The following is a 15291-nucleotide window of genomic DNA, read 5'->3' on the forward strand; positions in this document are numbered from 1 at the left end:
AACTTTAGTACTAAGGCATGTTTACATTATCCCTCACCTGAAGGTCAGTTAAAGAAAAAACAAGCAAAGAAAGCAAAACCTTCTACCAAAAATGAGCAAATGTACATCATGCTTGTGTTTATCCCCCCCCCCCCCCCCCCCCCAAATCTGTGCTTGACATTTACAAAAATAGTACACGAATGCATGCATAAATAGTTTCAAGATAAATGTGTACTACCCAAAGGTGAATGTTTGGCAATGACGCGTTATGTTAAAGCAGAGTGAGCTTTCCACCATTTCCCCATTACGCTAAGCTTTTAGTCAAATCACATGTTCTGCTTTAATGTCTGCTAACCTGTCGCAGGTCACCCTGAATTAAAAGGCATACTCTATGCACGTCTGTCTGTTGGAGACATGGAAAACAGACATTGAGTGTCATTAGGTTAGTGTTTTTGTTGAAAATGCAAGAATTCAGAATGAATTCCATATTGGTGCCATATACCAGATAACTGGGGCCAAGCTGCTACCAATTAAATCATAAATTGAGTTATTGGGCTTAATTCTTTTGGAAATACCAAAAGCCTGATTCGCTGCACATGAATGGCTCCTCAGAAGTGTCTGGATGCAAAGACATTGAAGCATCTCTGCAAAGACGAACATATCCTAACATGTTGATGAATGTTTTCATCCAGTTCATTTCAAAGGCTTTATATAATGGACCTTTTTTTTTTTTTTTTTTCTTCTTGAAGGGAATGAACCTCTGAGTATCAGTTTTATAGAGTGGCTGAATTGGAAAGATGCATCTTTATCTTCCTTTTCCATGGGCCCAAGAGATCTCTCTTTGATATATCTTAATGGATAGATGGAGTGTGATTTAATGGACTGATGTATTGTAGTATCCATTTATGAATGAGGAAAACACATTTCTATTCAGCTTAATTTCAAGCAGTTCATGATGTAGTCAATACCTGTGAAGCTATTAGACATTTTTAGTTTAATTTAATTAATTTGGTTCATTTTTTTTTTTTTCATTTTGCATTAGTCACACTGAAAAAGCCTCTTATGGAAAAATGTGGGGAAAACAAATTTTAAATAATCTTTTCTCATTATCTAAGAACAATTGAGTTCTTCTAGAAATCATTTTTAAACGACAGGTAAATATTTTACAAACAAGCCAAGAATGGTGTTACTTAATTTTCTGTATTGTTCTATCACCAGTTTACCTTGATTACGGTTTGCTTTTTTTTTCTCCTTCTCATGAACTTTCTTTTGATCAGAACTGGTACTCTGAAGTATTTTAGTGTTTACTTTAAGAAATCATTGGAGACTTTAGATTCATATAAATTTCAAACAGATGCCTTTGTGTGGGGGCAGATTTAAATTTAGAAGTGCTGTAAGAGTGGTTCTATGGAAAATGAGCAGAAGGAAAAATAACTGAGAAAAATACAAAATATCTATTCAATCCGGATAAAATTGCAAAAATTTGATCATGCAATTTTACTATTCTGTAACTTCAGGTGTACATTCGATTGCATTTTTACTACAAAATGTTTCATACATTTTTATTGTCTTTTAATTCTGGTGTCCTTCCAAAAGAAATGGAATCAATTAAAATAACGCTATAATTAAACTTTGTTGATAAGTTATCAGTAACTTACTTTGAAAGAGCTGCAATAAATTATCTATTTCGCCAGTCAACTGTGAAGTGATATTTTTGTTTGAATTTTTTCATTAGCATATTTGATCCAGGGTTCTGGTCTCACAAACAACACTTGCTGACGGTTTGCTTCAGTATCTAGTAGTGATGAAAACTGTCATCAACTGTTCCCATGTTGCCTGAATGTTAATTCTTTTATCTCCCATATTTAAACCTGAGTACATTATTACAAATTTGAGGCTCTGGAGAGAGTTTAAGTTTGCCTTTACATGTCAAATACCTCCTCAGTCTAATAACCCCGCAGATGATTGACACAAAACTAAAGCAGAAATTAGATCTATAGTTCAGAGACATGCTGGTATGTACAAATGCTTTCCAAATAGGTGTTCATCTGGAACTTAGGTTTTTGGAGGTGATAGCAGTGTTTGTTTCTTTTGGACAGGCCTCTGAGTACAGACAGACGAGCGTGTCTTGCAGTGTTTCATCAGCAGCTTAGAGATGGGACATGAAATCCAATAACAATGTGTTCAAAGTTTGGGTTGGAAGCTCAGTTTAACTTTACAAGTTTCACTTGAGAAAATAAACGCTCGACTGAAATGATTACACTAATGTTTTTGCTGTCAAAGTTTCCTCATCGGAGTAGTTTCTGACTGACGATCACAGCAGAATAAACAGTTTCTTTGGGGAGGAAGATTAACTTCCTTTGATTTGTATGTTGTGTCTGATTCAGCTGACACACATGTTAAATACTGGCAAACTGTTCTGCTCAGAAAGGGTTCTTTTGGCGTCGTTTCATTTCCAATCCAGCTGAGGAGTTGAATTTATTTCTGTTTCATTTTCACATACATAATGACCCTAGCAGATGGCCCTCCCTTGAGTCCTGACCACAGGTTTCCGGTTCTCTGGTTTCGGGGTAGAATGCTGGATGTTGTACAAACCATACATTTTTCTGCCATAAATATAAATGGCTGCCCTTTAAGCCTGTTTTTTTTTTTTTTTTTTTTTTTCCTTTTCTTTAATTCTAAAAAGTGATAATTCAATAACAACTAACTCACTTATACCAAATAACTCAGTATGCATGGACCACAATTTAATTAGAGCATTGTGAACTTAATTGGCCCCTGCAGGGAAAAATGAATTTGGATTTCTTTAGAATTTTTGTGACATATAAAGACGCATGAATATATCGCTTAGGGTCAAACACATTTGAAAGCCGTAAATGACCACAAAGAGAACAGCTAAGGGGATTTTTTTTTCACTGCCAGCAGTTTATTGGTTAATGTGATTTGTAACAAAGCACAAAATAAACGAAAAATGTTGCTGTATACCCGGTTACCTAATTAATGTGCCGTGTCACTGATGGAGATTGTACTCTTTATTCATCAACCTGTCTCAGCAGGCAGTGAAAGCTTTCCAAAAAGTCAAATAAGTGCTACATATGCCTCCAAACCAGAAGATGGACAGATGAGAGAGCCAAAACATCCACGTTTATGAAACATGCTTAATCTGCTGATAGTGGTTGTGATGCTTTGTAGCAATAACAATCTGTTTCCTAAACTATTATTTAAATAAAATAAGCAAAGACACCACTCACCTTTTCCTTTTGCAAGCTTTTAAACACTGATTTGTATTAGTTAATCCTCTCGTAGGGTTGCCAAAAGCATCGCTACGTAAATAATTATCGAAACGAAAGCGGTCACGACTCTCATTTGCAAGTATCGATACTGAATCCGTCTGGATGTTAGCGAAGTAGCTCGTCAACTTATAAATCCGACACTCTGGACTTTATGGGGACTATAAGGACTAACAGGTTAGTAAAGCCCGTTTGAAAATAACTGATGGAGTTCAACTTAGAGCTGCTGCAAATTTACCCGGTAACCCGCATTAATATTAGTCGTTGAATTATTAATTAGCCACAGCTAGCGGCTAATGGCCAACCAGGCTAACGGCTAACGACAACATTATTAGTCACGGCCATCTGTAACTTTAATAAACAACGTTCATTTAATAAGTTCATATTTGTCGTTAGTGTTAGTTTAGTTTTCAGTCCCAGTATGGTTCAGATAAGTCATAAGTTCAACCATAATATTGTTATATTGCAATTTTGTTTTTGTTTTTATGCACGAATTGATTAGTTAGCTAGCGTCTTGCTGTTCTGTGAAGGAAATATTTAAAAATATTACTTTTGCTTTTTCAGTTTTGCGTTTGTTTAAATCCTTGTGGCATTTGAAATGTTATATGCAATATTTTCTCAGGCCTCAATATCAAGTTTAAAACAATAGAATTTTTTTTTATTATTATTATTTTTTTTTAGCACTGGCCTTCTGCCTGCTTGACATTCAGACACTCTCCATCACCATGTGCATCACAATGTGCATCACCATGTGTACGCCATCATTTGTGGTCTGTCACCCTGATGTGTGTCTTCTGGCTCTGGGCGAACAGGCGGGGTCACTGAACCTTTATGGCAGTGCAGCTCAGCAGCAGCCTCACTGCTTCTGTCTCGCTGTGATGGGCTCCACTGAAGAAAACTTGTGAATGTGTCGCTGATGATAAGAGCGTAACATCTGGAGATGTAAGCACTGCTCTTACTGCAGTAGCCTGATAAATGGCACAGATGGAGGTAGCAGCGCTGTATTTAAGTTAGTTTTTCAACAGTTACCTCAGAAGCAATGTTGCAGCCTGTTGATGCTAGTTAAAAGCTTTTCCAGCCAATCTCAGACTCTCTAATGGGAAGTCTCTTTACTTAGACTAGACATAACATTTACACCGATCTTTTTCTTCTGAGTTGGTGCTTTTATTATGCTGTACGCTCAGATGAGCTTTTCAGTGGTAAGCGAATTTGTGAGTGTTTTATATCGATGTGTTTGCTTGTTTTTTGTTACATTAATGTATTGGAAGGTTCTCATAAATGCACACATGAAACCGATTACAACGGCTCAAATAAGTATAAAATATTTATTGAATATTACCCATGTTCATTTTGTTAGAATAGTTTCAGCAAAGGTAGAAACACTGCTTAGATTACTACACTAACAAATATTCTTTCAAAACAGTGATTTCTTTTTGTGAAATGATTAACGTTTCGAAGAGAAGTTATTCTTATTCCTGAACATGATTCTGTATTTTTTTCATTCATGGCTTTCAGATGTAGTTTTACAGCTGGTCTGTAAAAGTGGGAAGCTTTTACAGATCAGAAATCAAACTTTTTTTGATTGTTTAATATGTGTAGAAATGCAAGAATTCATAATCAACTCAACCTAAATAAAATCGCCTGTATATAATAAAACATACAACAAAATGAAAGATAAGTTCTTATTTTTTCATGTAACTATGACTTTATTAGGGGCAGCACTGCGGCATAGTGGTTAGTGCTGTTGCCCCATAATTAGAGGGTCACAGGTTCGGTTCCTGGCTTGGGTCCTTTGTGTGCAGAGTTTGCGTGTTCTCCCCATGTCTGCGGTGGTTTCCTTTGGGTACCAAAGACATGCATTTCTATGATAACTGGTGATTCTAAATTGACCATAGGTGTGGTTGTTTGTTTCTGTTTGTCTCTGTGTCGGCCCTGTGATGGACTGGCGACCTGTCCAGGGTGTGCCCCGCCCCTCATCCAATGTGAGCTGGGATTGACCCATGCTGCAAATGAATGCTTTATTACTACAATGTCACTTAAATACATTTGTATTTGTTAGGGTCCATTTAAAATTTGCCACTTGCCAACCAGCCTATCTTTGACTTTTAGCCACACTACAATGATGTCACAGAAAAAAATGCGACTGCATTGATCGTGTTGCTAGTAGTTGACTATTTGAAGAACCCTTCCCTTTGAAGCTCCTGTCCAGTGTGCTTTTCACAGTTGTGTGTTCTGTCTGTGCTTCATTGGCAGTCTGTAGTCTTTCTATGTAAGTCAGTCTTCCCTTGATCCTCAATCTCTCTGAATTTTGGTGCCGCAGAGTTGTCACTTAGACCATGGCTCTGTCACATCTTTTAGATGTCTTTCGGGTTGGAAAAAGTTATAAGACCTGGAATTGAATCAGGGATTTGAGATCAGGATTTTATTGAGGAGATAGAGATGAAGCTTCACTCCGACTCTTGGCACATGATAATAGAATTTGTAAATGTATCTCCCTTCCTTTTAAGACTTTTGAGTTACACTTAGAAAACATTTATTTTGTGTTGTTTTTACACTGTCACCACATGCATGAGCACAGTGAGGTCAATGTTCCTGTCAACTTTTTGGCATACTTTTTGTGCTGATTACCAAATGTTAACCTTCTAACATGTAAAACTAAAATGGCGGGCAAGATGAACATTGCACCTGACAAATATTAGCTTCTTAACACTGTCATTTTGAACATGGTAACATCCATACTCCTTCTAAGTAGAGGAAAATCACTAATGATTTAAAGTGCTAAAAGGGACAGAGTAGACAGAAAACCGCAGTGCATTGCTGTGAGAAATGCATAACCCCATCATCAGAGTAATGATCTGAGACCTTCTGAGGTTGAATTTTCTCTTGGTTATTTGATCTGACAAGCAGCCAGTACCCACACAATGATTTTCTACAGTTTTATAAACAGGCTTAAATTTCTTTGTCACACATTTCACTGTGGTGTGAACTTTGGGGAAGCTGAAAGAGGACACCGAGCGGGGCGTGGAGAGTGGTTGGGTCTATCAGTAGCAATTTGGCCCAGACTTTCTTTGCTGCCATTTCCGTGAAGAACTTTTGATGAGATAAATTTCCTGAGCAATTGGAACTGCTGATTTGAATATAAACCCAGAGCCTTAAACTTGAACTACACCAGCAGCAGCAACGTGCATACCTAAGTCTGTGAGACATTCTTTGTTTTCTATGCAGAACTGACAACATTTAAGTATCACTGTCCAAAGGCTGTGGTCCACAGCCAGCATCCTGGATTGTCATCAACGCAGCAAGCTACTCCTCTGGCTAATGAGGGGACAATTCAGATCATTCCCTCTTTTCTAATTTTGTCTTTTTCATAAAAAGAATGCCTTTGTGCCCTTCTGACTTTTTTAGTCCACTCAATCCATCCAAAATGGACATGAAAAAATGGGGGCAATGAAAGGAAGTATAAATTCTATGGGGAAATCCCCCCCAAAAAACCTGTTCTCAATAGTACTCTTTTAATATTTTTTTTCCTTTGGGATAAATCCCCCCCTTTTTTTGGGCTGTTTAATTTTTCCAGTTTCCACGTACAATCAATCCATTGGCTGCCTTTATTTTATAATTAATGATGAATAGCAAGTCTGCCATTCAGCTATACAGCCCCCTCACCCTCCTTTAATAATCTGTCCCTTTAATTATTCAATTTGTCCTGCTTGACCTGTTTGACTTTGCCTTACAGGCATCGGAACAGCAGTGTCTCTGTTTAGACATCACAGGGGTTAAGTTGCAATGACCCACTGATACTATGATAATCTCTTTCATTTTGTTGTGGTCATGCTAGTTAGTCTGTTGAATGGCATGTCACATGCAACATCACAGTCATCCTCTATACTTTTAGTCCAGATAAACTCTCTAAAATTGTTTTTCTTTTCTTTTTTGGTTGTGTCCCTATTTCTGGATCTGCTCTGTTGTTTGTGGATCCATCTATTTATTCTCGGTATAACTTGTCACTTTCAGGGTTGTGTTGACTGAAACCAGTCCCATCATGCTGTAGCATCAGGCAGCGTATGCATTGGAAAAGTTGCTAGTCTCCAGTCTCAGATGATGTTGGGATCCCCCCCCATCTAAACTTGATTGTTGTATATGAATATAAGAAAAAGAGATCCGTCCTTTTGACAAATATAATTACACAAGTTTGAATATTCAATGTAAAAAAAAAACATTAACGTTAACAATCCAAAGAGAATTGTAGTTGAATTGAATTGGAATTTTCCGTTTAGTGTTGGAAGCCCAGCTGGTTTCAGCTAAATTATGATTGGACGATTGGTCATTTAGGGAGGGACTACACTGTCATCCTGCTTTCAGCTATAGCATAATTTTGACAGTGAATTTGGCAAACGAGACACAAAATGGAGATTGTTTCTAAACTTAGTACAACTTCTGCATTGTGGTATTTTTTGGTTTCAAGCCAAATCAGAGGGGAGAGCCCGCAAATCTGGAAGAGGTGGTTTGCCGGTAAGAAAGTATGCAAGAAAACGGTTGTGGTTAAAAAATGCTAGCACAACCAATTTGAGACAGCATCTCAAAAATCACCATGCCTCACAGTTTGCACAATTAAACAAATCGATCAGTGCCCCTGCATCAGTGGATGACCCCTCCAGGCAGCTGGGCTTAGCAGAGTCGTTCAGCCGGCAGACAAAATATAAACGTGACAGAAACTAAACATGCTTGTTTGTATTGTTATTGTTATTATTATGATATTTGAACTATTAGGTGTTGACACTTCTCCATAGACATGTTCATATCAACTAAAATGACAAGGATAAAAAATGCAAGTCAAGAAGCGGTTCCTTCTAATTTCTCTTATTCACCTTATTTTTCATGGAAGCACGGAAGTAAGACAGAACGCAGACAGTTTCAGTTTTTTTGTGCGACACTTCCGGTCCGGCACTGTGTAGCTATTAGCTAACTTCTTACTACCGAAATTGTGTGTATCTATCCCCTGTGTGCATCAGCGGTAAGTGTACAAAAACGTACTGTCATGCTAACAATAATAGATATCTCCTTGAGCTTACACTAATAGTCATCTTAGTTTGAATTAACATTAGCATTTATGAACAAGGTTAGAGAATAATCATCTTTCCAGTTTCCCATGGAAACAATGAAACTGAATCATGGATGGCATTAAATTCATAGTGCACAGTCAAACAATGGTGTAATTTTTAATTGTAGGGACATTGTTGTCATTAGAAGACGAATAAATATGAACAAACAATAATTGTTTGCTTTGTCAGGGTTTAAACACGAAAGTACAGTGTTCCTTTGATACCCATTGGAATTGACTTATTCCCCTGGACACCTAATTATCTCTGCAATAAACCATAATATTGTCACATTTTCAAAATGAGTTAGGCTCTAGTTACAGCCTAGTTAGTCTATTTCTGTCTTCTTTTTTTGTCTCTTCTCAGTTAGCAGTACCTGTAATGCCCTGTTGGACAGATTTCAGGAAGAGAACTCAGATGGCACATATCCTCGTCACCTACACTCAGAAGATGACAGCCAAAGTAAGAGCATCTTCAGCATCATCTTCCTGAAACGCTGACATACAAAAAATGCATAATTGTTCCTGTTCCTGTTGTTTTTCATTATAATGTTTGCATGTGATTACCTACTATTGCCAAATATGCCCCATGATGAAATTGACCTTTTGAGGAACAGAAAACTACTTGTTATGAATTCCAGGTTTTGCTTGAGGTGCAACAACATTGCTCACTTAGAGTTTGGATGAACAAAGCAGCAAACAAGCAGCAATGCTGACACAAAGGAAAGAAATTTGGCTATAAAGATATTGCATCACATTTTAAGGTCATTTTAAGGATTTTAAGGCAATCAAAGGAAGCTTATTTTGGCGGATTAATGCCAGCAAGTTATGGAAATGGGTTAAAAGAAATAACAAATGAATTATCAGCCTATTTCTGTTGTTTATCCCCAGAGGGATTCCTATGGCAGTTTGCCACATTAGCTGCAGTGGCAACTTCCCTTCACTATCACATGGCATCTCATTCACGTCCTCCCTTCTCATCCTGTTCAACCCCAACACAGACAGACACAATCACTCAAAACAGCTCTGTCTGTTTGCTTGTTAAATTTAATGTAGCCCATTAACCAAAAATGCAATTTGACACACCAAGAATATTTGAGACCATTATTTAGCATTGTCATACAATATTTTTGAACTTTTTTTTTTCTCTCATTGACTGCACATATTTACAAGGAACACATCTGGAAGAATCTAATAATAATAATAATCTTAAATTGCACAATGCAGCTCCTGAAAACCTAAAAAACATGTATATTTGCATTGTAACTTTAACGGTTTTACTGCCTTCATGAGTGGCCTTGTGTATTTACTTTTTTTATTACTTATTTTAAACTAAACTAAAGCACCCTCTCTATCCTTCCCAACTCTGACAGTTATAAGCTGTCAAAGTCGGGAAAGATAGAGAGACAGAGACAATTTTGGATGAACTTAGGGGAATCACAGATGCTGCTTATTCTCTGCAAGTGCTGTTGATGTCTTAGTTTTGAAAATTACAGTACATATTTGATATAAATATGGTGTATGTAGCATGTATTATTTTGGCAACTATTTTATCACTTCAGGCAGTTCGTAATGTGAATCTTTAAATAGACACAATATCACTGCCACATCTTTGAATGTTTACCCACAAATGATGTTTAAAGCTACAATTTTGTCTTTCTGACAGTTACCTCCTGTGACTTTGAGTCACTGTGCCTCTGGACTTTATCAAACCATAGTGACCGCAGCGACTGGTCCGTGGTGTCGCCACAGCAGCCAGATGGTGCCTTGGCTGGGATGCCTTTAACCGACCACTCAGAGGGAAACTCTGATGGTAAGAATGCAGTGAGTCATTGAGGAGAAACTAAAAGGTCCTGTCCATGTTTTCTTTTCTTTCCGAACATCTTCAGTAGATAGAAAATCCAATAATGGATTTCTTTACTTACTTTTTTGAAAGAAAACCTTTCCTGTGACATACAAGGTGTATGATGGATCCTTGTACAAAGGGATGTTTTCTAATGGTAAACTATTTTTCAGATGCATTTTGTGAGTTACAGTCTAAGAATGCTGTTAAGGCACAGTCAAATATTACATTTCAGTCTATTTTTCTTTTTTATTATTCCAGGGCACTTTCTTCTCCTAAACTCCCTTGGAAGATGCGAGTACCACTTGACCAGCCCGGTCTTGCCCGGAAGTGACAGGCACTGCATCTTGCAGGTTGCTCTTTATGAGTCCAATCCAGTGTTGGGGAACCTCACACTCCTGATCAAACCAATTCTTTCAGATTCAGCCATTCACTCCATGGTCCTCAACCGCAGGAGGCGAGTCAGCCATAGGTCAGAAAACACACTAAAAATAAGCTCTGTGCTCAAGCTCATGCTCCTGCAGTGCTGTCTGTGGAGACATTTTTATATATCTGTACACTTATGATTCATAGAGGAGGGCATGTCCATTTAATTAGTGTCAAACAGCGCAGCCCTGCATCTTTTCTGATTGAAGTGCTTGTCAAGTAGTGGTTCAGTCAGTAAAAAAGATGAAAGGCATCTTAGATTCCCTTCAATGAAAGGTGACACTTGGTTTCAGAGAGAGCAGGGGCAGAGAAACTAATATGTTTTACTTGTGGTCTACTGAAGTTAAGTAAAGAGTATTTATTTTTTATTTTTTTTGCTTCACTACCAAATAGGACAAAACTATAGAATTGTGTTGGGGCAGTGGTCCCCTGTGTATTGTTTGGGAAACAGGGACAGGTACTTCCTATTGATCTGAGAGTAAAGTACAGCCATATTTAGAACAGCTAAAAGCATTCTTGCCTCTAGATGTTGACTCTGGAAATTAATTTATATATAATTGGTTTGGATAGAAGAGATGGACGGGCATGTCCAATAGGTTTTTACATTGGCTTTGTTAGTGTTTTTGCACTAATGGGCAGAGTAATTCCATTACAGACACACAAAGACTTTGGTTTCATTTATTTAGTGCACTGTTCACCCAATACTAAACTGCAGATTAGAAACAGTAAGTTCTGGATGTACTTTCCATTTAAACAGGGTTAGGTGAGCATTAGTTACACATTGTGTAGTATAGTGGTGTGTGTGTGTGGGTTTCACATTTCACCTGTACTGAGTGTTTTCTGATGTCACCAACTGTGCTCATCAAACATTTTCTTGTAAAACAGAGGTTTTATTGTAAGGGTCTATGAAATGTTCACTGCTCATTCACATTGTGTGTCTTTTTAATGGACTCAGAGGTGGATTTGAAACGTGAACTAAGGCTAAGTGAAGGTGGCACATATTTAATTTGGCAATCTGAGATTACCTTAAAAATGTTAAAGAAGGCTTGTGTTAATGATGACTGTATTCTGATGGTGTTACTGTAGCTGGTGCTTAGAGAAACCACGAAAACAACAAAGTGACAGAAGGAATATACTGTGTTCATGCTTGTCCTGTCCTGGCTTTTGGTCCAAGTGGAGCTTTTTGATCTTGAGGTGAACATGCCTGAGGATGTATGTGTTGTAGTGTGTTGGAGGGCTGTGATCCACATTTAACTCTCTATGGCAGTAATGTGCCATAAATGAAGCAACGTGCCAGTACAAAAACAAAAGGTAAAGGCCAATGCGGATTTCAAAACAGATTTTTCTGGAATAGGAAAACATATTTCACATGTTTCTTCAGGAAATAATTTTAGTGGAAAATAATGCTTCTGTAAACAATAATGTTTTATTGCAACACAAGGTCCTTGTGGTAAACATGTGCATAACCCACCACAGTCTTTTTTAATATAAGCTTCCATCTGAGTAGAGATGTGATGAATGTTCATAGAAAATGCAGTGATTATATCTTACGGCTCGGTATGACAATAACTATAATTATTATTTGCAAACAATGGTAATGCAGGCTCACATCTGCCTTATTAATTATATTGAAGGACTTCATAAGATTTTTTTGACTACGCCACTTCCTTTATTTTCTAAAATTACAGACCTGCAGCTTTTGTACATTGAATGCTATAAACATTTTGGCATTGAGAGGAATTTTTGTGTAATTTGTTCCAGTGGATTTGAAGTTAACTTGAAAACTTCAAATTCACCAAGCTGTTTAGATAGCTATAGCTTTTCTCAGCCATACAGACAAATACAGCTGTGGACTTAGATCTGTTGCAAACACAGGAAATGCTGGTTTGGCACAAAACTATGTTATGTATGAATACAATGATCATCAGAATTGCAGCTGACACAAGTTGTAAAATTTGATAAGCTAAAAAGCTAATTTTATTAACCTTTTGAGCAAAATTATTGACAGCACATGACTGTTGTGCAGACAGCAAAGCTGTAGTCCTAGAATGTTGGAGGCAGTAGTTTGTAGTGTCTATCAAGACCAACAAACAACTCTTGCAACAATGTTAATGCTTGAATAAAGTAAAATCAGTATAATCCAAATTTGACACAGCAGTGTTTGTCTTTGGTTTAATGTATGTATTAACACAGTTTATTGGGATTGATCTGTATTAATATTTATCCATACAAGCCAAAATCACCTCACTATGACTGGTCCATGCAGTGCCGAGTGGGAGGTTCTGCAGAGTGTGATTGGCCAGGTGTACGAGCCCTTCCAGGTGACACTCCTCTACACATCCTGTTTGTGGGAAGATGGACTCACTGTAGCTCTGGATTCTCTAGAGCTCATAAACTGTGAATCAGGTGGGTCCATCTTGATCTGCTGATGTGTCATAAATGGATTTCTCTGTGGCCTTCTTATGATAAACATCTTTAACCAAACTGATCCACTGGCAGTCATTTGTCAGTGGTACATTCTCTCCCAGTATCCCCATAATCCCTAATATCCCTCGGTGGCACGTGCAGCCTAGTTTTGTTAGTGTATGTTCACTATGTGGTCAGTTGGGTGGTCTGCTTTTTATTCAGCTTTCATGCATTTTTCTAAATGTGTTAACATTTAAACAGAAGATTATATCAGGAAAATGACATTCTAATTGATTAGTTCTTGCTGTGATTATCACGCTATTTGATGTCAGCTGCACATTTCTTTAAGGTCATTTGCTCTGGAAAGTTATAAATGTTCATCACAAGGTTCTTATTTTCTGTGACCAACAGTTAAAACAAGAAATAATGATGGTGAAATAAATTCACCACTCACACAGTCTCTTGAAGTCAGCATCTCTGTATTCAAACTGCACAGGATCTCACACAACAAAGTTATGGGAGAGGAGCTCCCTGAACAGAGAGGATCAACAGGTTTTATACCCAAGATAACTGGTTGCTCTTCAGGACACAGATGAGTCATAAGGCCCCGGTTCTTCCTTACATCATCATAATTCTAATGATATACAAGACATCTCCTGAACAAAGTCACCATGTTACTTGTTTATCTATGGAAGGAGATGTTTGTCTCTGTTCTCAGAGATGGACGCCTGCACTTAACTCTTTCTTCAGAAACACATTCCCGCACTGCAAGTCAAAGCAAACACATTAAGGCCATTTGAAGCATTGGAATACAAAACTATAAGGTACAAGTACATAGGAGTACATTCCAGATAAATGAGAACACAATAAAAAAAAAAAAGAAGTGCAATGAAAGGAGATGTCTGAGTTTTGCAGAATAAAACTGTATGTGTCAGAGGTTCCCAAATTTGGTTTCATTTTTGTGACTTTTAAGTGTGTTATTGATTGAACTACTCCCACGAAAATCTGTGACAAGAAGCTAGAAGAAATACAATGTTCAGTTACTTAGACGTGGATAATTTGCGAGTACGATATTGCATAACTGTGGTGTTGGTGCTGTGATGCAGAACAAGAGGACACAATTTGTGGCGAATCTTTTCACTGTGTAAATTCTGAATCCTGCATTGACCCAAGCGAAGTGTGTAACTTCCACACTGATTGTCCGTTTGGAGAGGATGAAGGCTTCATTTGTGGTGAGATTTTTGTTTTTTATTATTATTATTATTATTTTAAGCAGCCAAAGCCTTTTCCAGAATGTTTCATGCTTGATTTGTTCTGCACCATTTAAATGATTCAATGTGAGCATATGAAAACAACATTAGAGTGTTATTGTGAAAGCCATCCTAAAGTAGAGTGGGACTATAGGCAGCCTGAAATCCATTTGCATTAGCTGAATGAAAATTGAAATTCATAAGTAGTTAATCTTTTGACTGGAAGTACTAGATTATCCACTCTCAGGGCCATTTTTAAAATATAGACAGTGACTATACAAACTCTTAAAGCGTCAAGTCAGAATGCAGCTTCTGAAAATTAGCTTCACAATGTTTTCATGAACTAATGTTCTCTTCATCACCTGGAAAATATTTCATTGGAATGTTTTGTGCTTGTTTGTTTATTTTTTGGTACATTTTGTAATCACGCTTTCAAACTGACAATTGTTGTGGTTTCATATTCCCCTTGTGCATCTATGCAGATTTGGAAAAAAGTGAAGAAAAAAGTGTTTTGTTTTTTTTAAACAGTCAGTGACTACCTCATATTTCCTCCCACTTCACAGTTTGAAATAGAAAAGGCTTCTTCTTTTTCAAAACGTCAGTGATTTAGTGCAAAGAAAAAAAAAATTTCTCCCTACTCCGGATCAAAAGGCATTACTTCAGTCAGTAATAAAATCATTTTAGTTGGGGCTAGAGTTGTGGAGCCCCAGGGAGCGGTGGTGGAGTAATTTTTGTAATGGCCCACAAGTAAAAGTTATCCCATATGACCCCTCACAAAATGTTCTTTGTGATGATAAAGGGACAATTCGACATTTTGTCATTTTACTTTTTGGGCATTTTTATATAGATACCATATTCTTGTGTCAGAGCTGATCAAAGGCAGAAACATGTACAACACAGGCTGCAGATTACAAAAACATACCTTCTTGCAAAAATGTGTTTGAAGATGAGAAGTGTAATGCCACACTGGAGCTGACATAGACTTACACAAGAGGGAAATAT

At 37.4% G+C, this 15291-nt stretch overlaps 1 protein-coding gene across 1 annotated transcript in view; it reads left to right on the plus strand.

Moving 5' to 3' along the window:
• ltk (leukocyte receptor tyrosine kinase) overlaps window positions 1-15291 on the plus strand; it is a 46235-nt gene that overhangs the window by 9294 nt on the left and 21650 nt on the right. Inside the window, exons 2-6 of the mRNA XM_029493109.1 lie at window positions 8732-8827; window positions 10031-10177; window positions 10469-10679; window positions 12900-13039; window positions 14146-14271. Of these exons, the coding sequence (XP_029348969.1) occupies window positions 8732-8827; window positions 10031-10177; window positions 10469-10679; window positions 12900-13039; window positions 14146-14271 (720 nt within the window). The remainder of the gene's footprint in view (window positions 1-8731; window positions 8828-10030; window positions 10178-10468; window positions 10680-12899; window positions 13040-14145; window positions 14272-15291) is intronic.

Source organism: Echeneis naucrates, chromosome 22 (genome assembly GCF_900963305.1).
Source record: "Echeneis naucrates chromosome 22, fEcheNa1.1, whole genome shotgun sequence".
NCBI classification, from domain to species: domain Eukaryota; kingdom Metazoa; phylum Chordata; class Actinopteri; order Carangiformes; family Echeneidae; genus Echeneis; species Echeneis naucrates.